The sequence below is a fragment of the Amblyomma maculatum genome, chromosome 7 (assembly GCF_055883805.1).
Source record: "Amblyomma maculatum isolate TAMU_Amacu chromosome 7, ASM5588380v1, whole genome shotgun sequence".
In the NCBI taxonomy this organism is placed as follows: domain Eukaryota; kingdom Metazoa; phylum Arthropoda; class Arachnida; order Ixodida; family Ixodidae; genus Amblyomma; species Amblyomma maculatum.
Window position 1 is genome coordinate 54868102 of NC_139350.1, and position 27281 is coordinate 54895382.

At 45.0% G+C, this 27281-nt stretch overlaps 1 protein-coding gene across 2 annotated transcripts in view; it reads left to right on the top strand.

Annotated features, from left to right (window-relative positions):
- Window positions 1-26404, top strand: part of LOC146183235 (papilin-like) — a 113612-nt gene extending 87208 nt beyond the window's left edge. For both annotated transcript variants that reach the window (XM_084609098.1, XM_084609097.1), the window contains 3 exons: window positions 9594-9782; window positions 22835-22945; window positions 24357-26404. In XM_084609098.1, coding sequence (XP_084465224.1) covers window positions 9594-9782; window positions 22835-22945; window positions 24357-24424 — 368 coding nt within the window. In that variant the 3' untranslated portion in view covers window positions 24425-26404. The remainder of the gene's footprint in view (window positions 1-9593; window positions 9783-22834; window positions 22946-24356) is intronic.
- The last annotated feature ends 877 nt before the right edge of the window (window positions 26405-27281 follow it).

Genomic DNA, 27281 nt, shown 5'->3' on the forward strand with positions numbered 1-27281 from the left:
TCGTGATAAGAAATAACAAATGCTTTGGCTGTGGTGCCATTGTTTTTGTTTAACTGAGCGAAGAGAGTCGCAAGCCCCGAGAGCACCACGAGGCAGATAAATTTCTTAGAAGTGAAAGACCAGCTACCACTCTGCACCGCCCGCTCGTGGCTCTTTTTTTTTCTCAGAAATTTTCTTCGGCTTGTGATAAAATTAAAAATAATTTGGCCGCGTCGCTGTTCTTTTCGGTTTAACTTAGGGAAGAGTCTAGAGCCACGAGAGCCTGAAGAGGCAGAGAGCATTTATCAGATGAAGCAAAAGAAGAGCTACGATTCTGCACCTCTAGCTCCTGGCTTTCTCTTGTTCTGAGAAATTCCTTTGGCTCGTGATAAAAATAATAGATGCATTGGCCGCGCCGCTTTGTTTTTGTGTAACTTAGGGAAATAGAGTCACGAGCCACGAGAGCGTGACAAGGAAGATAGCATTTCTCAAAAAGTGAAAAAAGAGCTACAATTCGGAATCCTCTCTGGCTCGTGATACAAATAACAAATGCTTTGGCCTCGTCGCTTTGCTTTTGTGTAACTTAGCGAAAGAGAGTCACGGGCTACGAGAGGGTCACAAGGAAGATAGCATTTCTCAAAAATGAAAGAAGAGCTACACTTCTGCTCTTTCTCTTCTGAAAAATCCTCTCTAGCTTGGGATACAAATAGCAATGGCTTTGGCCGCGTCGCTTTGTTTTTGTGTAACTTAGCGAAATAGTCACGAGCCACGAGAGCGTCACAAGGAATATAGCATTTCTCAAAAGTGAAAGAAGAGCTGCAATTCTGCGCTGCCCGCTCGTGGCTCTTTCTCTTCTAAAAAATCTCTAGCTCGTGATACAAATAACAAATGCTTTGGCCGCGTCGCTTTTTTGTGTAACTTAGCGAAATAGAGTCACGAGCCACGAGAGCGTCACAAGGAATATAGCATTTCACAAAAGTGAAAGAAGAGCTACAATTCTGCGCTGCTCGCTCGTTGCTCTTTCTCTTCTGAAAAATCCACTCTAGTTCGTGATACAAATAACAAATGCTTTGGTCGCGTCGCTTTGTTTTTGTATAACTTAGCCAAACAGAGCCACGAGCCACGAGAGCGTCACAAGGAATATAGCATTTCTCAAATGTGAAAGAAGAGCTACAATTCTGCGCTGCTCGGTCGTGGCTCTTTCCCTTCTAAAAAATCTCTAGCTCGTGATACAATAACAAATGCTTTGGCCTCGTCGCTTTTTTTTTGTGTAACTTAGCGAAACAGAGTCACGAGCCACGAGAGCGTCACAAGGAATATAGCGTTTCTCAAAAGTGAAAGAAGAGCTACAATTCTGCGCTGCTCGCTCGTTGCTCTTTCTCTTCTGAAAAATCCACTCTAGCTCGTGATACAAATAACAAATGCTTTGGTCGCATCGCTTTGTTTTTGTATAACTTAGCCAAACAGAGCCACGAGCCACGAGAGCGTCACAAGGAATATAGCATTTCTCAAAAGTGAAAGAAGAGCTACAATTCTGCGCTGCTCGCTCGTGGCTCTTTCTCTTCTAAAAAAGCTCTAGCTCGTGATACAAATAACAAATGCTTTGGTCGCGTCGCTTTGTTTTTGTGTAACTTAGCGAAATAGAGTCACGAGCCACGAGAGCGTCACAAGGAATTTAGCATTTCTCAAAAGTGAAAGAAGAGCTACAATTCTGCGCTGCTCGCTCGTGGCTCTTTCTCTTCTAAAAAATCTCTAGCTTGTGATACAAATAACAAATGCTTTGCTTTGGCCGCGTCGCTTATTTTTGTGTAATTTACGAAATAGAGTCACGAGCCACGAGAGCATCACAAGGAAGGTCAGTTCAGTTCAGTCGTGTCTGACGCTTCGTGACCCTATGGACCATATCATGCTACGGTTTCAGGTCTCTCACTATCTTTCTAACATCACGCAACTTCATCTGCAGCGCCTCGAGGATGCCATCTAACCACCGCGTTCGCTGCCTACCCCTTCTCCGGTGACCCTCAACCTTTCCCAACATCAAACCATTCTCCAGCGACTCCTCTCTTCTCATCAGATGACGAAAGTAGCTGAGCGTTAACTTTAGAATTTGACCCTCCAATAAGCAGTTAGGGTTTATGGTCGACAATATTGACTGATTTGACCTTCTGGCAGTCCAAGGTCAATTCTTCGGCGCTCAGCCTTCTTCACAGTCCAAATCTCGAAACCATACATCACAACTGGAAAGACCATGGCACGAATTATACGGATCTTGGTTGGCAGTCAATGTCTCTGCTCTTTACTAGGCGGTCAAGGCCAGCCATGGCTCTCTTTCCCAGAAGCTGGCGTCTCCTAATTTCATGGGTGCACTCTTCTTCCGGGGTAATCTTGGAGCCCAAGAAGAGAACATCTGTCACAGCTTCCACTTCTTGTCCCTTAATGCTCCAGGACGTGATAGGGCAAGATGGAATGATCTTTGTCTTTTTAATGTTCAGTTTAAGCACAAACTTGTCACTCTCTTCCTTTACGCGCATCAGAAGTCTCGAGTTCCACTTCACTTTCTGCCATTAAAGTGGTATCTTCCGCATATCTAAGGTTGTTGTTACGTTTTCCAGCAATCTTCACTCTAGCTGAAGACTTGTGCAGACCGGCCATCCTCATGATGCACTCAGCATATAGGTTAAATAGGCAGGACGACAGTATGCAGCCTTGTCTCACTCCTTTCTCAATCAGAAAGCAATCAGCAAGACCATGTACAGTTTCAGCTGTGGTCTCTTGCTCTTCATACATGTTCTTGAGGAAACAGATGAGGGGAATAGGAACCCCAATCTCTTGAAGAGCTTGCCACAATCTGCTGTGATCTACGCAGTCGAATGCTTTCGCATAATCAATTAAGCAGACGTAGACGGATTTCTGGAACTCTTGCGTTTTCCATGATCCAGCGAAGATTGGCAATCTGGTCTCCAGTTCCTCTGCACTCGCGAAAACCAGCTTTCACGTCCGGAAGCTCCCGATCCACATACTGCTGCAGCCTACCTTGGAGGATTTTCAACATCTTGCTAGCATGCGCAATAAGCGCGATCGTGCGTAGTTGGAACAATCTTTGGCACTGCCTTTCTTTGGAATGGGGATGTACACTGACCTCCTCCAATCCTGTGGCCACTGCAGGGTTGTCCAAATTTGCTGACACAATGTATACAGAACATGTAACTGAGCGAAAGCATTTCTCAAAAGTGAAAGAAGAGCTGCAATTCTGCGCTTCTCACTCGGGGCTCTTTCTCTTCTAAAAATGTTCTCTAGCTCGCGATACAAATAACAACTGCCTTTGCCGCGTCGCTTTGTTTTTGTGTAACTTAGCGAAACAGAGTCACGAGTCACTAGAGCGTCAGAAGGAAGATAACATTTTTCAAAAGTGAAAGAAGAGCTACAATTCTGCGCTGCTCGCTGGTGGCTCTTTCTTTTCTGAAAAATCCTCTCTAGCTCGTGATACAAATAACAAATGCGTTGGCCGCGTCGCTTTGTTTTTGTGTAACTTAGCGAACGAGAGTCACGAGCCACGAGAGGGTCACAAGGAAGATAGCATCTTTCAAAAGTGAAAGAAGAGCTACAATTCTGCGCTGCTCGCTCGTGGCAGTTTCTCTTCTGAAAAATCCTCTCTAGCTCGTGATACAAATAACAAATGCGTTGGCCGCGTCGCTTTGCTTTTGTGTAACTTAGCGAGAATCACGAGCCACGAGAGGGTCACAAGGAAGATAGCAGCTTTCAAAAGTCAAAGAAGAGCTATAATTCTGCGCTGCTCGTTCGTCCTAGTTTCTCTTCTGAAAAATCCTCTCTAGATCGTGATACAAATAACAAATGCGTTGGCAGCGTCGCTTTGCTTTTGTGTCACTTAGCGAGAGTCACGAGCCACGAGAGGGTCACAAGGAAAGATAGCATTTTTCAAAAGTTAAAGAAGAGCTACAATTCTGCGCTGCTCGCTCGTGGCTCTTTCTCTGCTGAAAAATCCTCTCTAGCTATTGATACAAATAAATGCTTTGGTCGCGTCGCTTTGGTTTTGTGTAACTTAGCGAAATAGAGTCACGAGCCACGAGAGCATCACAAGGAAGATATTTCTCAAAAGTGAAAGAAGAGCTATGGTTCTGTGCCGCTCCCTCGTGGATCTTTCTCTTCCTCTTAGAAATTCTCTCTAGTTTGTGATAAAAGTAGCAAATGCTTTGACCGCGTCGCCGTTGTTTTTGTGTAAGTGATGCGAAAGAGACTCGCGAGGCACGAGAGCGTCACGAGGCAGGAAGAGTTTCTTAGAAGTGAAAGAGCTGCGATAATGCGCCGCTTGCTTGTTCCTCTTTCTCTTCTTCTGAGAAGTTCTCTCTAGCTACTGATAAAAACAAATGCGTTGGCCGCGTCGCTGTTGTTTTTTGTGTAGCTGAGTTAGATGTACAAGCCAGGAGAGCATCACAAGGAAGATAGAACCTCTCAGAAATGAAAAAACAGCAGCGATTCTATGCAGCTCTCTCATTTCTCCTTCTCTTCTTCCAATAAATTATCTTTAGCTCGTTGTCAAAATAAGAAATACTTTGGCCATGTTGCCATTTTCGATGTAACAGAGAGAAAGAGTGTCACGAGCCACGATACATCACAAGGAAGATAGCATATATCAGAACTGAAAGAAGAGCTACGATTCCGGGCCTATCTCTCGCGGCTTTTTCGATTCTTCTGAGATACTTTCTTTAGCTCGTGATACAAATAACAAATGGTTTGGTCGGGTTGCCGTTGTTTTTGCGTACCTGATCGAGAGTCATGAGCCCCAGAGAGGGTCGAAAGGAAGGTAGCGTTTCTCAGAAGTGAAATACCTATGGTTTTGCGTTGCTCGCTGGTGGCACTTTCTTTTCCTTTGAGAAATTATGTCTAGATCGTGATAAAAGTAACAAATGCTGTGAACGCGTCGCCATTGGTTTTGTGTAACTGAGTGAAAGCGACTCGCGAGCCACGACAGTGTCAGGATGCAAAGAGAATTTCTCAGAAGTGAAAGAAGAGCTACGAGTTTTCGCTGCTCACTCGTGGCTCTTTCTCTTCTTCTGAGAAATTCTATCTAGCTCGTGATAGAGAAAACAAATGCTTTCGCCCCGTCACAGTTGTTTTTGTGTAAATTAGCGAGAGTCACGAGCCACGAGAGCTTCACAAGGAAAATAGCAATTCTCTGAAGTGAAAGAAGAGCTATGATTCTGTGCCGCTCGCTCGTGGATCTTTCTCTTCCTCTTAGAAATTCTCTCTAGTTTGTGATAAAAGTAGCAAATGCTTTGACCGCGTCGCCGCTGTTTTTGTGTAAGTGATGCGAAAGAGATTCACGAGGCACGAGAGCGTCACGAGGCAGGAAGAGTTTCTTAGAAGTGAAAGAGCTGCGATAATGCGCCGCTTGCTCGTTATTCTTTCTCTTCTTCCGAAAAATTCTTTTTGGCTCATGATACCAATAACAAATGAGTTGGCTGCGTCGCCATTATTATTGTGTAACTGAGCGAAAGGGAGCCACGAGCCACTAGAGCGCCACGAGACAAAGATAATTTTTCTGAATTTAAAGAAGAGCTACAATTCCGCGCCGTTCGCTCGTGGCTCTTTCTCTTCTGAGAAATTCTTTTTAGCTAGGGATAAAAAATGCATTGGCGCGTCGCTGTTGTTTTTGTGTAGCTGAGTGAGAGGCACAAGACAGGAGAGCATCACAAGGAAGATCGAACCTCTCAGAAATGAAAGAACAGCAGCGATTCTAGGCAGCTCTCTCATGGCTCGTTCTCTTGTTCCAATAAATTATCTTTAGCTCGTGGTCAAAATAAGAAATACTTTGGCCACGTTGCCATTTTCGATGTAACAGAGAGAGTGTCACGAGCCACGAGAGTATCACAGGGAAGATAGCATATATCAAAACTGAAAGAACTACGATTCTGGGCCTATCTCTCGCGGCTTTTTCGATTCTTCTGAGAAATGTTCTTTAGCTCGTGATACAAATAACAAATGGTTTGGTCGCGTTGCCTTTGTTTTTGCGTACCTGAGCGAAAGTCATGAGCCCCTGAGAGGGTCGCAAGGAAGGTAGCATTTCTCAGAAGTGAAATACCTATGATTTTGCGCTGCTCGCTGGTGGCTCTTTATCTTAATTTGAGAAATTATGTCTAGATTGTGATAAAAGTTACAAATGCTTTGAACGCGTCGCCATTGTTTTTGTGCAAGTGAGTGAAAGCGACTCACGAGCCACGAGAGTGTCAGGATGCAAAGAGAATTTCTCAGAAGTGAAAGAAGAGCTACGAGTCTTCGCTGCTCACTCGTGGCTCTTCCTCTTCTGAGAAATTCTATTTAGCTCGTGATAGAAAAGCAAATGGTTTCGCCCCGTCACGTTTGTTTTTGTGTAAATTAGCGAAAGAGAGTCACAAGCCACGAGAGCTTCACAAGAAGAGCTACAATTCTGTGCCGCTCGCTCGTGGATCTTTCTCTTCCTGTGAAAATTTTTCTCTATCTCGTGATAAATGCAACAAATACTTAGCATCGTCGCGTAATTTGGTGACTTAGTGAAGGAGAGTAACAAGTAAAGAGAGCGTCACGAGACAGAGAACAAAAGTGAAAGAAGAGCTACGATTCTTCGCTGCTCGCTTGTTGCCCTTTATCTTCTTCTGATGAATTCTCTCTAGCTCGTGATAAAAAAAAAAAAACAAATGCTTTGGTCGCGTCGGCTTCGTTTTTGTGTGAGCGAAAGAGAGTCACGAGCCACGAGAGTGTCACAAGAAAGATAGCATTTCTCACAAGTGAAAGAAGAGCTACGATTCCGGGCCGACCTCTCGCGGCTTTTTTAATTCTGAGAAATTCTGCTTAGCTCGTGAACCAAATATCAAATGGTTTGGTCGCGTTTTCATTGTTTTTGCGTACCTAAGCAGCGCGCCGCACAAGTTCCTGGCGGAGGCCGCGAACGTCGGCACGTAGAGAGGCAAGGACCTCGGCTTGTTGTGCGAAGGCCCGCGAGTTCTCCCCACGAAGGCGCTCATTCTCCTCCCGCAGCTGGGCAACCTCATCACTTAGAACAGAGATCCCCTCAAGCGCGTCGAGGAGGAGAGCCCGTAGCGAGGCAAACTCACCACCATGTTCGCCGGTCGGGGTTGATGATGGAAAACAGGTCGGGGGGGGGGGGGGGGGGGAGGGGGGTTGTACAGGATCGGGGCGGCGGAAGAAAGGAGCGTAGCTGCCAGTGCACCACCGTTGCTAAGCCTAGCACTGTCAGACGACGATGCACACAAATTGCACACGAATGGCTGTGAGCCAGACTTCAAGAGCTGTAGCTCGACGCGCTTCGAATGGACACGTTTCGCACAGTCGGCACAGCGTAAAAACTGCTGCTTTCCAAAGAACGGGCGAGAGCACAGCGCACATGGCGCCATCTTGGGCAAAACGTAATAATAATAATAATAATAATAATAATAATAATAATAATAATAATAATAATAATAATAATAATAATAATAATAATAATAATAATAATAATAATAATAATAATAAAAGAGATACTTCGAAGAGCAGCTTGACGGGGCGGCTGCCTTTGTATATGACGGCATTTCACAGCAAACGATAAGTCACGCTTGCACAAATGAACAAATAATGAACGCAAAATTATTTGAATTACATGAAACACAAGGTAAATCAGGAAAAATACATGAACATATACAGTGAGACACGATGCAAGATAGAACACTGTTCATTAAAAATTATGTATTCATATAAACATTTCGCGGATTAATTTGAAGGGAGGAAGTAAGAAATATTTAGTACTATTAGGAAAGCATTTATTTAATATCGTAGGAAGCCTGAAGCGAAGCATCTGCCTGCCATAGTTAGTCCGGCACATTGTAACGTGCAAATGTTCCGGGTAACGGGTGTCGTATCTACTTATGTTGGCTTGAAGCTCTGCTATGAGTGTTAGTGTGTGATCCTTTTTAGTGATGTCTTGTTTATATAGTCGCAAAAGCCTGCACTTATGCAAAGATGTTGCTTTAACCATTTTAAGCTGCTTAAATATTGGTCCTGTATGCTCGAGGTAGGAAGCTGTAGTAATATTTGTTATTGCACGTTTTTGAAGCAGTAGTAACTTCCTGATGTTTTCTGCTGTTGTTGTTGCCCATACAAGCAAGCATTTCAGAATAGACGAAAAGAGTGAATTATAAAGCATAATGTTAATGGAAAGGGGAAATACTGAGTAATGCCTGCGTAGAGAACCTATTGTGCGTGATAGTTTATTGACTAAATAATCTATATGAACATCCCGTGTCATGTGCTCTGAGAAGTACACGCCTAACGTTTTCACAGAATGCGCAATTTCTATCTGAGTGCCGCTGAGTACAAGAGAAGGCAGCTCGAATGCTTTATTTTTGGGGTGGAAGAGAACGGCTTTTGTTTTATTGATATTGAGTTGAGTTTTATACTGTTTTTACCAGCCCAGTGTTCAATTTTTTTGCAAGGTTATGTGAGCCCGGCTGTGTAGCTCTATGTCTGAGTGATGAGATAAATACAGACTTGTATCATTAGTGTAAATAATGTGTTTTGCAGATCTTTTGAAAGAAATATGTGTACGGTGGGGCGACAAACTTGAGTAAATACCATTTCAAACCAACACTTCGCTCTCACAATAATACCTTCTTTGCAGCGTCGGTATACATTGAAGAAGCGTGATTTGCTTTGTCCGTTAGTGCGTACCGACTTGTAAAATAAAAACAAACACAATACATGTAAAAAAGGAGGCGCTATCGTTTTTCTGCATCCTTATGTGAGTGATCATTTGCATTTTTTTTGTGGTTTTTTTACTTTTCTGCCAGTTCTGGCTTCCGACGTTGGTGTACTAATTCACGTGAATAGGACGTAAACTACACTTGATCAATGACGAGCTGTCGCGTCACCTCGCATATTACATTAGCGCTGATCGCCTGATCCACGTCGTGACATCACCGGGAGTATGCGACCAGCCTAGCGCTTTCCCCGCTCTCTGATGCCGTGACTGCTGTGCGCTTCTGACTGCTTAAGCTACGAGCGCCCACATTGAATCCGTCACGTTGATGAAAGAAAAACGGACTAAAACAGACTTTTAAAAGGGGTGTGTTAGGGCACAACGAATGTCATGAGGACGCCACGAAGTCTGCGTCCCTAAAGCATGGGATAGCTGTGCTGTTCAGAGGAATGGATGTGAAGGTGTAATCGAAAAGTCATTTTTGTTTTTATATCTTCAGATATATCAGTGTGACTTGGACACAGGCGTCAGCAAACTATATGAAATAGCAGAACAAGGATGGTTGAGTGAGAATGAAACATGAGAGGCTCTAAATTGTGGCGCTGCAGACCAAGAGAAACGGGAACGCAAGAACACAAAACCTTTGATACGCCTGTTACCACGCTCGCCAGTTGTGAGGAAGACAAAAATGATTTTACCTGTGACTCTGAAACTAGCCCTCTCCATCTGTGCAGTTAACGGATAGACTAAGCGTAGAGGAGTGACACTCGCACGCGTTGTGGATTTGTGTATTCTACCTATTGCGTATAACATCGGGATAAAGTGCGCATGTATTTCTTCTATATGCATGACCACACCGCCCCTTTAGAAATGTGTCACCAACAACTGGACGAAGGCCACTGTGACGAGGCCAGCAGCGGCTCAGGTACTACGTCGCAGGAGATCCGCTTCTACTACGACGTCCAGAAGGAGCAATGCGAGAGATTCAATTACCAGGGATGTGGAGGAAACGACAACAACTTTCGTACCATGGACGGATGCAACATGACTTGCTTTGGTAAGGCAGACGTTAAATACCTTTCTTTCTGTTACATATTAAGAAATAAAAGAGAATGATTCAGTTGCAGCAGCTAAGTTTGACGAACTCTTAATTTTAACCTTAAAGGAAAGCTGAAGCATTTTTACAATTCAACTGTATTGAAGGAGTCGAACCTGTGACGGCTGATGTTAAATTATGCTAAGTCGTTTTGAGCTAGCATATAAACTGGCGCCGTAATCTTTGAATAAAACTGTTTCGGCATTTAGGCTTCTCTGCAGCACACGGTGTGGAGTAGGCACACCGAGCACGACGTCAACTGCGGAGATGATGCATTTCCAACGCATAAATGCTTACGCTGAAGAATAAAACCAATTCCAACGAAGGTAAAGGCCACGAGGCGTTGTTTGGCGGCATCGGGCGACTCACAAAGGGAATTGAGCGAAAGCAGTTAAAATTTGAAACGTCACCAATAATAACGTCATCGTCAAGCTTCTTTGTATTGCTTCGGATCTGTGAAGAGGGGCCTGGAGGTAGTTGCGAATTTAATGACTGACTGCACGATATATTTAACATCGTCAAGCTTCTTTGTATTGCTTCGGATCTGTGAAGAGAGGCCTGGAGGTAGTTGCGACTTTAATGACTGACTGCACGGTATATTTAAACGGCAGCGCAAAACGACTTCGCTAGCTTAATCGACAAGTGTCATATACTCTAATGCGTGCATCTCGTGAAATTCTCGTGTTGCAGCTTCACTTTAAAGATGTGCTGCACATATTGTGGCTTTGTGTGAAATCACTGAAATTGCATCTAGTATATGTTATTATCTAAGGCTGCAGTATTTATTTGCTTGTGCCTTTGCGTGGATGGGGTTTATTTTCGGGGTTTTGTACGCGGGCACGCCATCCGTGCAGGCTTAAGGCGTGAGGGACGTCACACGTTTCGCAGTGGCCAGGTCTGTTGGTCCCGCTGTACCGTGGTGGCATCGCTTCAGCCGCTACGCCGAGATGGTGGGCGGGGAGGGGGGAGGAGATTAATATAGGGGTTTTTACGTGACGTAAGCAGCGCCGGCAACTGAGTGATTATTCGACATCTAAATGCAAGGACCTCGGAACAGAATATTAGGAAGGTGGATTATGTTAAGGAATTTGCAATTTCAAGTAGACGCAGCTAGCACAGGACCGAGTTAATTGAAGAAATATGGAAGAGGCCTTAGACCGGCAGTGGGTGTACTCTAGATGCTGATGATGATCATGATCATGATGCTCACCACTTCACAAGGAAAACGTAGATATTGGTTGGCGGGTTTGTGGGGTTTAATGTCCCAAAGCGACTCAGGCTATGAGAGACGCCGTAGTGGAGGACTACGGAAATTTCGACCACCTGGGGTCTTTAACGTGCACTGACATCGCACAGCACACGGGCGGCTTGCTTTTCGCCTCCATCGAGAAACGGCCGCCTAGGCTAGGATTCGATCCCGAATCCTCGGGAACTGCAGTCAAGCGCCGTAATCACTGGTAGATATTACAAACGTTCCCTCATATTTACCCTTTACCTTCTATATGATCACATGGATTCAACATGTGCACACAGAGAGCCCGCTTCCCTTTTTTTTTTCAACATACTCTCATGTCACATGCAACTTTTATGCATTTCAGGTTCCTTCTTTGCGAAGGCGTGACTGTCATGCTTCTTGCGCTGGTTAAAGGTTATATGCGGCTGAACATGAGGTTTGTGCCCCTGTCCATCCCATGCTGAGGGCTAGAGTAGAACAAAGGGAAGAAGATGGCTGCACAGTGTGAATGAAACCGAGCAACGGTTTAGGGAGAGCCTCAGACCCGTTTCACATGATGCGATTTTTGCCCTGCGACGCTGCGATTCTCGTCGGTCTAGCCGCAGAGCGAGCATCGCTCCAGCGCCCAGTATCGAAGGAGAGCGCGCGTCCCCATAAAACACCCTTGTTTTCACGTCCGAGTGGTTTCATTCGGCGCAGCAACGCTCTTTTTGTACGCTGAAAGACTGCACGTTTTCATAAATACGTATGAATTATCACTTAGAATCTAAAAATACAGCAGAGTATATAAATCAAATTCGCTCTGCGTACGCATTTTCCACAAAACATCAAACAACCCTGACGGTATCGCTCACCGAATTGGCACGCGGGTTCGCTGCATGTGAAAGCGCTGGTCGAAATCGCACTGCGGCGTCACCGACTGCACCGAAAATTTTCCCTGCAGTCGCAGCATGTGAAACGGTCTCAGTCGCGGACCACTAGTTTCAGGGGCCACCGCCAGGTGCACAAGTTCAAGAAAAAATAAATTATAGGAAAGCGCTTTTCGCTGACTTTGTGCAATAAGCTATGCTTTTTCAGTCGTCTTATAAACACCACCTTTCTTTGCAGTGCACAAAGTAAATCGCCTAAAATCTGGCGTGGTATCCTTTTAAGGGTAGGACGCGACACAGCGTAAATGGCTCCCTCCAGCAGCCTTTCTTGTGTCTCTTCTCATCGATATGCACATTGAGGCGTGCTTCTAAGCATGTCAGTTATAACTTGGACTTTTTGTTCAAATCGCGTGTCGTTTTGTATTTTGCTGCATGCTTTTCCAAGCGCATCCATGATAATTTAGGTGGTTGGTTGAAATGTTCCGCGTTTTGTACATTTACTGCTTTCTCGTGAGGTACTCCTGCTTACCCACTTTATTATTTCAATTACAGTCTAGCTACCACTTTAACTGAGAGACAACCCCACAGGTCTAAAACCCCGCATTAGCCGAGCCGTGCGAATGAGTCCACGTGGCCTAAAAGCAGTCTGCTTGAAGGGTCCCAGAGAGATCGATTCTCATTACATTATCAATAAACTTTCTTCTCCGGGTAATTGATGTATTTTTCAACTTCCCCGCTCCGCCGGTGGCATCACAGCTTTTTGATCCATCAGGATTTTCTAGACATGCCGGCAGCCGGCGCCGCCTGGTTCTCCGCCGAACGGGAGCCTTAGTACTGTCTCATTTAAACAGCCTACTTCGTGCTATAGAAAGTAGTCAGTTGCGATTGTCACGCACTACAAACGCGAAGCTACCTTCGGACCCGAGGGATGTCAAAGCAGGGCTGGGCTAGCACTTGTGGAAGCGGTAGCCTCAACTTAAGCTCTCGGGCTTTCGTGTGCGGCTATTTAGATTTTCGACTGTACTGTGAAGATATGCATTTCGAGACAGGAATATGTAGCCTAGTAGCTTCGATTCGGGAGTAGGCCACAGTTTATCTGCAGCATGGTGTTTCGTGACCATTGAAGTTAACGTACAACTCAGAGGGCTATGGAGCGAAAATGGTAGGGGTAACATTAGGAGATAGGAAGCGTGTAGAGTGGGTCAGAGAAATAACTCAGGTTACCGACATTCTAGTGGAAATTAAGAAGAAATGGACATGGGCAGGACATGTAGTGCGAAGAGAGGATAACCGATGGTCGCTTAGGGTAGCAAACTGGATTCCAAGGGAAGGAAAGTGTAGCAGGGGGCGGCAGAAAGTTAGGTGGGCGGATGAGGTTAAGACGTTCGCAGGGCTCAAGTGGATGCAGCTAGCACAGAACCGGGTTAATTGGAGAATTATGGCAGAGTCCTTCGCCCTGCAGTGGGTATAGTCAGGCTGATGATGATGATGTTTTTGTTGTTGTTGATGATGATGAAGTTAGCGGACAGCAGGTGCGAACATCTACTGGATGGAAGGCGTAAGGCGTGGATTACTTTGATATCACCATAAGAGAGTGCGTCGCGGTGTCAGCACAGTGAGCTCTCTGGTCAAATTTGCCTCATTTTTTTAAGACTTCAACTTTGACTGAATATGTTGTTGATAGTGTTTCGGGACGCTACTGGTTGCATATGGTTGATAAGAACGAATTGGTAAATTTCATCGCGCTAGATTGAAGTCACCGGTAATCACAATTAAAAATTATACTCTCTAGAGTGGCGAGGAAGAGTGTGTTGAATTCGAAGATGCGTTTTTGCGAAGTGGTAACAGATACAGGTGCATTGCAATGCTGGTTAAGATGCTTTCCAGTTTATATCGCAGACATCTCCCCCCCCCCCCCCCCCCTCTTGCTGCCCTCAAAATTATATTTTTCAGCCTGACAGGGAAGCTCCTGGGGCAATAGGTCACAACTGGACACATTTAGACGGGCATACATTACACGACAGTAATTGTTAGGCCCGTAGTAGAACATATTTCTGACTAATTATTTCGAATAGAATCCAGAATAAAAAAAAATGGACGCACGAAATCGATGACAAAAATTCAAAATGACACCGAGAACAAAATATAGTTCAGTAATGGAATGAAAATTTATGCATTCAAAGTCGTCAAATTGCGCGCATAAAGCGCGAACAATAAAGTTTAGTGATGTACATATGTACCTGAAAAAAGCAGATAGCGTAGAAGCCGTAAAACATGAAGCGGTATAGGGATAAGAAACAAATTTCTCGAAATGGAATCTTTCGATAGAAAGTGCTGGCAATGATAATTTTACTGCAATCGGTATTATATTCCAAATCTAAGCACCAAAGTTCTGAGTCAAGCTTTAGAGATAGTGACTATGAGCGATTAGTAGGGGGTAACTGAAGTTTTAAGAATGAAGTTTTTACAGTGTTGGTGCAAGGCCTTCTTTCGTTTTTTTTTTTCTTTTTTTCTTTTTGCAGGCGAATGGTATACTATCTCTAAGCTTGAACGTTATTTCCCATAGCTTACCTCTTGAAATGAATATCAACAGATACCGAAACGTAAAAATGGCTTAACATCAGTCTACCAAGTTAAATTAGTGTTTGCGAATATGCAGCCTTTTTTGGGGAATAAAGAGCCCAATGATTTCGCCTCTGACCCCTATGCACTGGTGCTCATACAGCATCCAGGGAAGGGCTAACTTCAGGAGGACGAGAGGTCGTTCTTATTTTCAAGAGGTTCGGAGCGCTGCCGATGAATAACTATCCACATAACATGGTTCAGAAGAAAACCCTTTAAGGGCTAAACTTTTGACAAACGCTGTACTTAAGAGGTTGCTTGGAAAATACACTTGTAATGTGACGCTTTTTTTATGGAATACCAAAATAATGTACTGATGATAATCCTTCAAAAACTGTGCCATCTGCTATAAAGGTTGCAGAACAGAAGCGCCCATAAATCTACTTTTGAGAGGAAAAAGCCCAGTGTTTTCATTCTACTTTGCATTAGGTTATTGAAGGAATCCTACATTTGCAATAGCCAATAACTAAAATGCGTTCAAGCCCGCCTACTATTTTGTTCTTAATGAAGCTGGATTGTTTGCGTTTAATGAATACGGTTTTTCTTGTCGGAAAGCAAAAGGCTCATTTATTGCCCAGAAAATTGGATTTATAAGTGGAACGTTGTTTTTCTTGGCACTCTATCAAACTCGTGAAACACACAATAAAATGGCTTCGCAATTACCCGGCAAAGCGGAGGGTAATACGGCCTTGACGTCACTGCAGGTAATTTTGGGAAAACGTGTATGTAAGGGGGGGGGGGGGGGGGGGGGAGGGGGGGTGTTAGAGACAGCTTCATTTCATTTTGGGAGGCTCTTGTATCTGTAAACATTGCAGCGAAAGTGGCGTTTTTTTCATTGTAACGTGGCAGTAAATCGATAGGGGCCAGTCTCAAATTGTTCTTTCTCTAATCCGTTTGTAATCACTTCCATTTTGTTCTCGATGTTTGTAAAAATGCTATGACTATATTATCAGCTCAAGAACAGTTTTAAAACATGCTCACGTATTTGGTAAATTATTAGCAATTAAGGAGAAGAAAACTTGCGATTTAACCTTCACGTTTGCTTGAGCTAACCGACGGTTAGTAAGAAGCAGAAGCTTTAGTTTGGTTAGTGAGGTTTAACGTCCCAAATCGATTCAAGCTATGGGAGGCGCCGTAGCGGAAGGCTCTGGAAATTTCGACCACCTACTTGAACTGCATCAGAGCCAATCATTGCGGTAATCAGGCAGCGCGAACAGCCCACCATGAGGGCGCTTGTGCGTCGTTCCCTTTTTCAAGAGCAGACGCACCGAGTCGGCTTCGAACACTGGGGCGGGAGATGACGATTGCCCCGTGGAACTCTGGCCACTTCTCGAACCGACGTCTCCCATCGCTGGCCCCTGACCTAGATCTCCGACTTCCATCCGGCCTACCACGACGTGAAGAAACTTTACTGGTCGCCTTTCTCTTGGTGTTGCCTTTCTATACCATTATTCGTTCGTTATCGGCGCCTGCGTGAGACATCTGTGGTAGTGAGGCCGGTTTTGGCAGTTAACCACACCATTTTTCCTCATTCTTCTCCTCCTGTCTGATAAGGGATCCAAACTTACCGTTTCGACTCTCATCTCCCAACTTGTCCACGGGTGTGCTCTCGTGACGTCACAGAACCTACCTACCGATCAATGCCCGACCAGGTCCTCTGCCGACTACCTCCTATCAGAAGCATATTCGTGATTGTTTACGCCAGACGTGATGTCGGATTTTCTGGATAACCAGGCTGCTATCGCGTCAATATGTACCCCTCTTAGAGCCTCGCGCAAAACTCCTCCCCGCACGCTACAACTAACATGTGCCCATATTGTAATGCATAACCATTCTCGTACCACCATGCCAACTCAACAACTTAAGCAGGCAGTTTTCGTTTATCTCCAATCCCAACCCGTTCAACAATTTAAGCAGGCAGTTTTCGTTTATCTCCAATCCCAACCCGTTCAACAACTTAAGCAGGCAGTTTTCGTTTATCTCCAATCCCAACCCGTTCAACAACTTAAGCAGGCAGTTTTCGTTTATCTCCAATCCCAACCCGTTCAACAACTTAAGCAGGCAGTTTTCGTTTATCTCCAATCCCAACCCGTTCAACAACTTAAGCAGGCAGTTTTCGTTTATCTCCAATCCCAACCCGTTCAACAACTTAAGCAGGCAGTTTTCGTTTATCTCCAATCCCAACCCGTTCAAGCAGGCAGTTTTCGTTTATCTCCAATCCCAACCCGTTCAACAACTTAAGCAGGCAGTTTTCGTTTATCTCCAATCCCAACCCGTTCAACAACTTAAGCAGGCAGTTTTCGTTTATCTCCAATCCCAACCAGTTCAACAACTTAAGCAGGCAGTTTTCGTTTATCTCCAATCCCAACCCGTTCAACAACTTAAGCAGGCAGTTTTCGTTTATCTCCAATCCCAACCCGTTCAACAATTTAAGCAGGCAGTTTTCGTTTATCTCCAATCCCAACCCGTTCAACAACTTAAGCAGGCAGTTTTCGTTTATCTCCAATCCCAACCCGTTCAACAACTTAAGCAGGCAGTTTTCGTTTATCTCCAATCCCAACCCGTTCAACAACTTAAGCAGGCAGTTTTCGTTTATCTCCAATCCCAACCCGTTCAAGCAGGCAGTTTTCGTTTATCTCCAATCCCAACCCGTTCAACAACTTAAGCAGGCAGTTTTCGTTTATCTCCAATCCCAACCCGTTCAACAACTTAAGCAGGCAGTTTTCGTTTATCTCCAATCCCAACCCGTTCAACAACTTAAGCAGGCAGTTTTCGTTTATCTCCAATCCCAACCCGTTCAACAACTTAAGCAGGCAGTTTTCGTTTATCTCCAATCCCAACCCGTTCAACAACTTAAGCAGGCAGTTTTCGTTTATCTCCAATCTCAACCCGTTCAACAACTTAAGCAGGCAGTTTTCGTTTATCTCTAATCCCAACCCGTTCAACAACTTAAGCAGGCAATTTTCGTTTATCTCCAATCCAAACCCGTTCAACAACTTAAGCAGGCAGTTTTCGTTTATCTCCAATCCCAACCCGTTCAACAACTTAAGCAGGCAGTTTTCGTTTATCTCCAATCCCAACCCGTTCAACAACTTAAGCAGGCAGTTTTCGTTTATCTCCAATCCCAACCCGTTCAACAACTTAAGCAGGCAGTTTTGGTTTATCTCCAATCCCAACCCGTTCAACAACTTAAGCAGGCAGTTTTCGTTTATCTCCAATCTCAACCCGTTCAACAACTTAAGCAGGCAGTTTTCGTTTATCTCTAATCCCAACCCGTTCAACAACTTAAGCAGGCAATTTTCGTTAATCTCCAATCCCAACCCGTTCAACAACTTAAGCAGGCAGTTTTCGTTTATCTCCAATCCCAACCCGTTCAACAACTTAAGCAGGTAGTTTTCGTTTATCTCCAATCCCAACCCGTTCAACAACTTAAGCAGGCAGTTTTCGTTTATCTCCAATCCCAACCCGTTCAACAACTTAAGCAGGCAGTTTTCGTTTATCTCCAATCCCAACCCGTTCAACAAGTTAAGCAGGCAGTTTTCGTTTATCTCCAATCCCAACCCGTTCAACAACTTAAGCAGGCAGTTTTCGTTTATCTCCAATCCCAACCCGTTCAACAACTTAAGCAGGCAGTTTTCGTTTATCTCCAATCCCAACCCGTTCAACAACTTAAGCAGGCAGTTTTCGTTTATCTCCAATCCCAACCCGTTCAACAACTTAAGCAGGCAGTTTTCGTTTATCTCCAATCCCAACCCGTTCAACAACTTAAGCAGGCAATTTTCGTTTATCTCCAATCCCAACCCGTTCAACAACTTAAGCAGGCAGTTTTCGTTTATCTCCAATCCCAACCCGTTCAACAACTTAAGCAGGCAGTTTTCGTTTATCTCCAATCCCAACCCGTTCAACAACTTAAGCAGGCAGTTTTCGTTTATCTCCAATCCCAACCCGTTCAACAACTTAAGCAGGCAGTTTTCGTTTATCTCCAATCCCAACCCGTTCAACAACTTAAGCAGGCAGTTTTCGTTTATCTCCAATCCCAACCCGTTCAACAACTTAAGCAGGCAGTTTTCGTTTATCTCCAATCCCAACCCGTTCAAGCAGGCAGTTTTCGTTTATCTCCAATCCCAACCCGTTCAACAACTTAAGCAGGCAGTTTTCGTTTATCTCCAATCCCAACCCGTTCAACAACTTAAGCAGGCAGTTTTCGTTTATCTCCAATCCCAACCCGTTCAACAACTTAAGCAGGCAGTTTTCGTTTATCTCCAATCCCAACCCGTTCAACAACTTAAGCAGGCAGTTTTCGTTTATCTCCAATCCCAACCCGTTCAACAACTTAAGCAGGCAGTTTTCGTTTATCTCCAATCTCAACCCGTTCAACAACTTAAGCAGGCAGTTTTCGTTTATCTCTAATCCCAACCCGTTCAACAACTTAAGCGGGCAATTTTCGTTTATCTCCAATCCAAACCCGTTCAACAACTTAAGCAGGCAGTTTTCGTTTATCTCCAATCTCAACCCGTTCAACAACTTAAGCAGGCAGTTTTCGTTTATCTCCAATCCCAACCCGTTCAACAACTTAAGCAGGCAGTTTTGGTTTATCTCCAATCCCAACCCGTTCAACAACTTAAGCAGGCAGTTTTCGTTTATCTCCAATCTCAACCCGTTCAACAACTTAAGCAGGCAGTTTTCGTTTATCTCTAATCCCAACCCGTTCAACAACTTAAGCAGGCAATTTTCGTTAATCTCCAATCCCAACCCGTTCAACAACTTAAGCAGGCAGTTTTCGTTTATCTCCAATCCCAACCCGTTCAACAACTTAAGCAGGTAGTTTTCGTTTATCTCCAATCCCAACCCGTTCAACAACTTAAGCAGGCAGTTTTCGTTTATCTCCAATCCCAACCCGTTCAACAACTTAAGCAGGCAGTTTTCGTTTATCTCCAATCCCAACCCGTTCAACAAGTTAAGCAGGCAGTTTTCGTTTATCTCCAATCCCAACCCGTTCAACAACTTAAGCAGGCAGTTTTCGTTTATCTCCAATCCCAACCCGTTCAACAACTTAAGCAGGCAGTTTTCGTTTATCTCCAATCCCAACCCGTTCAACAACTTAAGCAGGCAGTTTTCGTTTATCTCCAATCCCAACCCGTTCAACAACTTAAGCAGGCAGTTTTCGTTTATCTCCAATCCCAACCCGTTCAACAAGTTAAGCAGGCAGTTTTCGTTTATCTCCAATCCCAACCCGTTCAACAACTTAAGCAGGCAGTTTTCGTTTATCTCCAATCCCAACCCGTTCAACAACTTAAGCAGGCAGTTTTCGTTTATCTCTAATCCCAACCCGTTCAACAACTTAAGCAGGCAATTTTCGTTTATCTCCAATCCAAACCCGTTCAACAACTTAAGCAGGCAGTTTTCGTTTATCTCCAATCCCAACCCGTTCAACAACTTAAGCAGGCAGTTTTCGTTTATCTCCAATCCCAACCCGTTCAACAACTTAAGCAGGCAGTTTTCGTTTATCTCCAATCCCAACCCGTTCAACAACTTAAGCAGGCAGTTTTGGTTTATCTCCAATCCCAACCCGTTCAACAACTTAAGCAGGCAGTTTTCGTTTATCTCCAATCCCAACCCGTTCAACAACTTAAGCAGGCAGTTTTCGTTTATCTCCAATCCCAACCCGTTCAACAACTTAAGCAGGCAGTTTTCGTTTATCTCCAATCCCAACCCGTTCAACAACTTAAGCAGGCAGTTTTCGTTTATCTCCAATCCCAACCCGTTCAACAACTTAAGCAGGCAGTTTTCGTTTATCTCCAATCCCAACCCGTTCAACAAGTTAAGCAGGCAGTTTTCGTTTATCTCCAATCCCAACCCGTTCAACAACTTAAGCAGGCAGTTTTCGTTTATCTCCAATCCCAACCCGTTCAACAACTTAAGCAGGCAGTTTTCGTTTATCTCCAATCCCAACCCGTTCAACAACTTAAGCAGGCAGTTTTCGTTTATCTCCAATCCCAACCCGTTCAACAACTTAAGCAGGCAGTTTTCGTTTATCTCCAATCCCAACCCGTTCAACAACTTAAGCAGGCAGTTTTCGTTTATCTCCAATCCCAACCCGTTCAACAACTTAAGCAGGCAGTTTTCGTTTATCTCCAATCCCAACCCGTTCAACAACTTAAGCAGGCAGTTTTCGTTTATCTCCAATCCCAACCCGTTCAAGCAGGCAGTTTTCGTTTATCTCCAATCCCAACCCGTTCAACAACTTAAGCAGGCAGTTTTCGTTTATCTCCAATCCCAACCCGTTCAACAACTTAAGCAGGCAGTTTTCGTTTATCTCCAATCCCAACCCGTTCAAGCAGGCAGTTTTCGTTTATCTCCAATCCCAACCCGTTCAACAACTTAAGCAGGCAGTTTTCGTTTATCTCCAATCCCAACCCGTTCAACAACTTAAGCAGGCAGTTTTCGTTTATCTCCAATCCCAACCCGTTCAAGCAGGCAGTTTTCGTTTATCTCCAATCCCAACCCGTTCAACAACTTAAGCAGGCAGTTTTCGTTTATCTCCAATCCCAACCCGTTCAACAACTTAAGCAGGCAGTTTTCGTTTATCTCCAATCCCAACCCGTTCAAGCAGGCAGTTTTCGTTTATCTCCAATCCCAACCCGTTCAACAACTTAAGCAGGCAGTTTTCGTTTATCTCCAATCCCAACCCGTTCAACAACTTAAGCAGGCAGTTTTCGTTTATCTCCAATCCCAACCCGTTCAACAACTTAAGCAGGCAGTTTTCGTTTATCTCCAATCCCAACCCGTTCAACAACTTAAGCAGGCAGTTTTCGTTTATCTCCAATCCCAACCCGTTCAACAACTTAAGCAGGCAGTTTTCGTTTATCTCCAATCCCAACCCGTTCAACAACTTAAGCAGGCAGTTTTCGTTTATCTCCAATCCCAACCCGTTCAATGAAGAGCAGTGCAGTCCAGCTCGCAGCTGGGCGACCAGCGCAACCGTGTGAACGGGCAGGCTTACGGGAGCCGCTCAAGAACCCCCACTGGAAGCCCCTCGCGGCAAGCATCTTACTGCACGAATAAACGTTTTGTTCCATAATCAGCGTCATCATCTCGTCCGCTGTTAACTTGAATGTGAAATTTTACACTTACTGTGATTTTGTGCATTCAGGTATATTGTAGTTTGCGTGCTCGGGACAATGTCGAGCATTTCTTACCTTTCGACACACCATTTTCGGTTATAGGCGGAACCGATGAAGTCTCGTCGCTTCCACAACCCACTGACCAAAGGAGCATGTAAAACAAAGCGGCCAGTGGGGCGGCATGAAACAGGTCGCTTCGCTCTGCCTCGAAAAATTCAGGAAGCGCGCAGTTGTGAAAAGCATTTCACGTTTTCACGCTTGGTAATACTGGACGTTGGCCTCCATCCTCGGACAGTGAACAGAGGGAGTCCGCAGGATTCCCGAGTCGCGCTTTGACAGTTGTGCAGGACGAATTCACAAGTCTTAGAGGATGCAAGTAGCGATCGAGTGTAGTTTTGGCAACACTGACCTCGAATAGGTGATTGCCTGCGTCTCTAGACGCGCGTACAACTAACTGGAGCATCGGTGTATCCGCTCTCTGATATACAATTAGCTGGGAGCGCCCGTGGTAGTATGGGAATATATCGCTCACATGCGTTTAGCTGAGGGACGTAGGCCAGTTGACATGCCATATCACTTTCGTTTCAACAAGTTCAGCTTATTATGAATACAGGACGTTGTTATGAATCACGTTTTATTCCCAGCAGAGTATTAAGCAATGAGATTCGATATTACATCAGGTACCAAAGTAATACAGCTAAAGTTTTGGTTCTTCAAATAAAGATAGACAATATTTTCGCCGATTTTGCGCATGTCTACTGGACAAAACATGCTAAAGCCTCGTATTTTGCCGAAACATCAGCATGACCGAACAAGTTTGCGGAATAACACAGTTTAACGTCATTTTATTTGTAATCAAGTAGTCGTGGTTCCAATTAGCCATAGACGACGCGCTGCTCTGCGGACACCGCCTAATGCGCCCACGTATTCCCTGTGTATACTCCGAGGAGCGATTATGCACTTGTAAAATAAATGCAAAGTAAAGCAAGCATGAAACGAATTTTTATGGGAGCTTTTCTAATATATGCTTTTCTTTAGCGCTCACCCTGAGGTCGGTTGCATTCTTGCGTTTCTTGCACTAAGCGGCAAGGACCTCGAATTTGTTTTTTTTTTGTTCGCTTATTTTTAGATTTTAATTTCCGACCCCCCCACCCCCTACCGCAGGTGTTCACATCAATGCGGCCAAGACGGCTGCGAGCTGCCCGGAGTCCACGCAGTGTGACTGCAGCCCTGGGCAGGACGGCAAGTGCGAGAACGCCCCTCCACACAGCAGCGGTGCGCGTATGCATGTGTACCTATTTGTGTGGTGCCTAGACACAACTGCGCAAGAACTTACGTTCCTAGATGTCGGTTGCCGTCACTTATCCTATGGCGTGCAGTCGATTCGTCACACAGCTCTGGATGTTTAGACGGTGTCATAACCCCATTATCTGCGGCTGAATTTTATATATACTTATGGACTGGAAATGATCTATTAAGTAGGAAACTTGAAGAAGTCCTGAATGTTTATCAGTTTGCCTGCGCGGAGAAGCAAAAACTTGCGAACAAAAAGCGAAAAAAAAAAAAAATGAAGCGCGTACTGTTTACCACGGTGTTTACTGTCCGATAAACAACTTGACCGGATAGGCTTGAAGCCTCCTAGTATTAACTTGTCGACAAAACTGTTTTAAAGCCTCCATTTTAAAACTGGCGAAATTTGTTGTTTTCAAAGAGCTCTCAAAGGAATGTAGAACTCCTGAGCAAGCATATTTTCTGTTTTGCACTGCCCAACGTTTTTGGAAGTTTCTATTGATAAACGATGTTATCGACAGTCTTAACTTTGCAGGAAGCACAGTCATTCACTGCAATGGCGATACAATCCGCTCATTGGAAACGTTTTTCATTTCAACGTTCTTCACACCAGACGATTCTCCGAAAGCGCCGCTGTTTAACCGGCATATTGATCTATATTTTCGATACGCTTAAGTGACAGGCTGACGTCCTCACAGTTGGACCCTATCTTTGCTGAACCTCCGTTTTTGCATTAGGTGTCAGTCGAAGAGCTGCCACTGCGGCTCGTAGAGAAACAGCGGAACTGAATTTCGAAGCCGAACCTTGATGCCAGCTAACTTCTGTTGCAGGGGGCCGCACAAAACGGCTGCGTGTTATTGGCGAGAGGCTGGCTGTACTCTCATCTCTACAGTCCTCACGGCTGTCATTCCTATCATTCCCCCGCTGTCTTTGTAATCGATCAGTTCGTCAGCGTAACCCCATGTGACAAGCACTTCCTAATGCTAGCCTGTACGCCGTTTCTTATTCATTACCCTGCCCCATTTTCCCCATTCGTTTTTATATAATATTTGTATTGGTTGTGACAAATATTAATTAGAAGCAGATGAAGCTGTGGTGTTTACAGCATACCCCTTTCAAAATTACCTATCTGGGCAGAGTCTTATTTGCTGCGGATTGTGGTGACCTTACTGCTTCATATTTCACACAGGTATACTATTGCATATGCCAGGCGCCCCGTAAAAGACACGAATTAACAGACCTAAAATCTCCCCGCGTCCTTGGAAACGCAGCGTTTGGCGCTTTCCAAAGATCACGAAAATGCCACTGCAAGCTCAGCCCCAACGCCAAAAGAATGCCTTACGACGCAGTTTTGCATGCCCTCATTTTAATACAGGTGCCTCTTTCTGCTATGCAGGGGCTACCCACCTCGCCATGGCGTTCGTTGCCAGTGCATCGGTGACAGCGTCTCTCTTCACGCTGTGACGAATCGACACCGAGGACGAAAATCATTATTTTACTTCAGATTCTCTCGATCAGCGCATGCGTGAGCACAGGAGCGTGCGGTGTGCAGGGAAATATGCTGATACTGATTCCGACTTTCAAGAATAACTTTCGTCGCACGCACCAAATTTGCTTGCGTACGCGTTATATTTGTGACCGTCGAAGAGCTCGCTCACGAGCAAACGCCCAGGCCTTTAGGGACAATCGATAACTGCGACTATGTCACTCGAGACAGAATTTTTATTGCAATAAGCGCATCTGGCAGTTTCGCAGCATATCAGTATAAGGTGATCCTGCACTTAGCGTCAGCCTGCCTTAGAAATAGCTCAGCACTGAGTGCGAGTTCTTCCTGCAGTTTTGGCGCTCTCTGCCACCACTGGTGAAATGTACGTCGCCGCGTTAGGTGCAGTGCGAGTAAATAGAAATTTGGTCGGCCGAGCTCCTGGGATGGTGGCTTCGGTCACACAAGGCAACCAGCGGAGTGACTGCGAAGCGGCTCTCATAACTTTAGCACGCAGGAAAAGTAATGCACGAGAGCCATTCTCAGAGTGGGCCTACTTACGCGATTCAGTATAAGGTTCGCCGGAAGCTCGTCTCGCGGGGAAAGAAGGACTGCGTGAATGGGAAAAGAAACAGCTTCCACATGGGAGACTAAACCAAACCAGAGTCCTTCAATCAAACGAAAGCGTGTTCTGGGACCCTTACCCGTTCATTATTCACATCTGATAGGAATAACCAGACGGGCGCACCAATATGTGCCATCAGCGCCGCAGTGAGATACTCATGTTTTATGCGTGGGGCTATGATTCTAAGAGTGAGCTTGGTGGAGTGGATATATAATGAATTAGGAGTGGGAACGATGATAAGGAATTAGCAAACATTGCGGTTAGCCCTGCTGCCTCCTGGTGGATAGTCTGTAGTGAGCATATTAAAAAAAAAGTCCCCCCCCCAAAAAAACTTCAGAAATGCGCTCTCAGGAAGCCGGTTGACAAACGCGGTACCACACAATCCTTGCAACTAGCCAGTGCTTGTCTGTGGCTTCCACTCTATGCCCTCGATCTTATGTCTTGTTGTCACCAAGTTTCTTTTTTCTTGTGCACCTGCTTTCACGTTTCGGGTGGCTGCTGAGCGTGTTAGAATCAGAAGTTTTTAAAGGTTGTATGATTGCGTGCGTTAGCGTTGTGCTCAGTTGGTGTTACCAATATCCCTTACTATATAGTCTTTCCTCCATTTGCGACTTTTCTCGTACCAGGTAAGCTCGTTCGAATGAAAACCTTTGATAAAGCCCCGTCTTTTTTTTTTTTTTGTTCCTCGTACCGTGCCGCTAGAGTGAAAAGAACTGAGGAAGAACTCGAGCATGTATAATTGCTGTCACCGACTTTTTTTCGTAAGATATGAACTTGACAAGCTCCGAACGGGCGCACCGAGGGCGACTTGCACACAGGCGAAGCTGCGCACGCTACCTACCAGTGAGCGGAAAGCTCTCCTTGGGCCGCCGCCGCTCTAGTCCGGCCATGCTTCGGGCTGCTACGATGAGGGCTGCTACTCATTGAACAGCACGCTCCCTTGTTCACGCTGCAGCTGACCGCGTTCACACGCTGCAAATGAGGGAATGAAGCTAGTCACCCATAGAGAAGCGTTCGCCTAGTGATGCGCTGACCTCTGCGTCGCTGGATGCAATCGCTTTGTTTTATACTTTGTGCCTGTGAAATGAACGAGTGTATATTGACCATGTTTTCCGTGTCCAGTTCATGGTGTCCACTAATCACCTGTGCGGTTCCGTCCAGAGATGCATGCGGATGAGAGCTTAGGTACCAAATAAACGGTGGGGAAAGAGCCAAATAAAGATTTAGGTAATGCTGTACAAAAAGCGCTGGCTCTGTTTCACTTACCGACAGATAGAAGACTTACCTTCCATTTTGTAAGCATGCGAGATCTCCTAATAAATCCCCTAAGCCAATACGTACCATCCGTCTAAAGCCGTTTTATGTGAGATAAACGGCCATTTGTGTTTCCTTTATCCTGTATTGTATTTGTTTGTTTTTTAGTAACCTGTCTTTTCGATGTATTGTAGAGTATCGGGCTGATGCTTTTTGAGAAAAGAGCTATGCCATGCAGTTATGTATTGTTTGTTCACTCTCAAGACTGCCGGCACGCGACTTTATCATTTTGTTGTTTGACGCGAGATATGACCAGGTTTGTCTCGAATATTCGTTGCCACGGGGGACCACTGTACATTTTTCGAGATTGTCCTAGATGCTTTTGGCGCTGTGTATGCAAAGCAACTTGCCAGCTTGGAAATAAGTTGCGTCGGAAGCGGCAATCAGTATGTTCGGCGACCACTGTTTGCTACCGCCATCGCTTATAGTTGTTCGTTTAGAGCTGTGGGCGTAAGTTATCCGGAAAGGATAACTTACGCGAGCCGTGTGTGCCCCTTTAGCACAAAGCTCGGCTTTTTGCATCGTAAACAGAATGTGGTACCAAAACACCGATAACGTCATCAAGCGGCCTCAAGAATTCCTATTGCCCACAAAGCAAGTGCCCAGACGTAACCGCATGATCGAAGAAGGCCTCGCGCCTGGTGTTGCGTGAGGGAGAAGGGTTTCGCGTCAGCCGTGACAGGAGGGAGCATCGCGCTACTGGTCGCGTAACGCCGCTGCGCCAATGAGAGCAGCTGGGGCTATTCCTCACCCCATACAGCCACTTGGAAATAACAAAAAGAATAAGATTGGGATGGAGCGCATTTGGCAAGCACTCGCAGATTATGACTAGCAGCTTACCGGTATCACTCAAGAGGAAAGTATACAACAGTTGCATCTTGCCTGTACTCACCTATGGG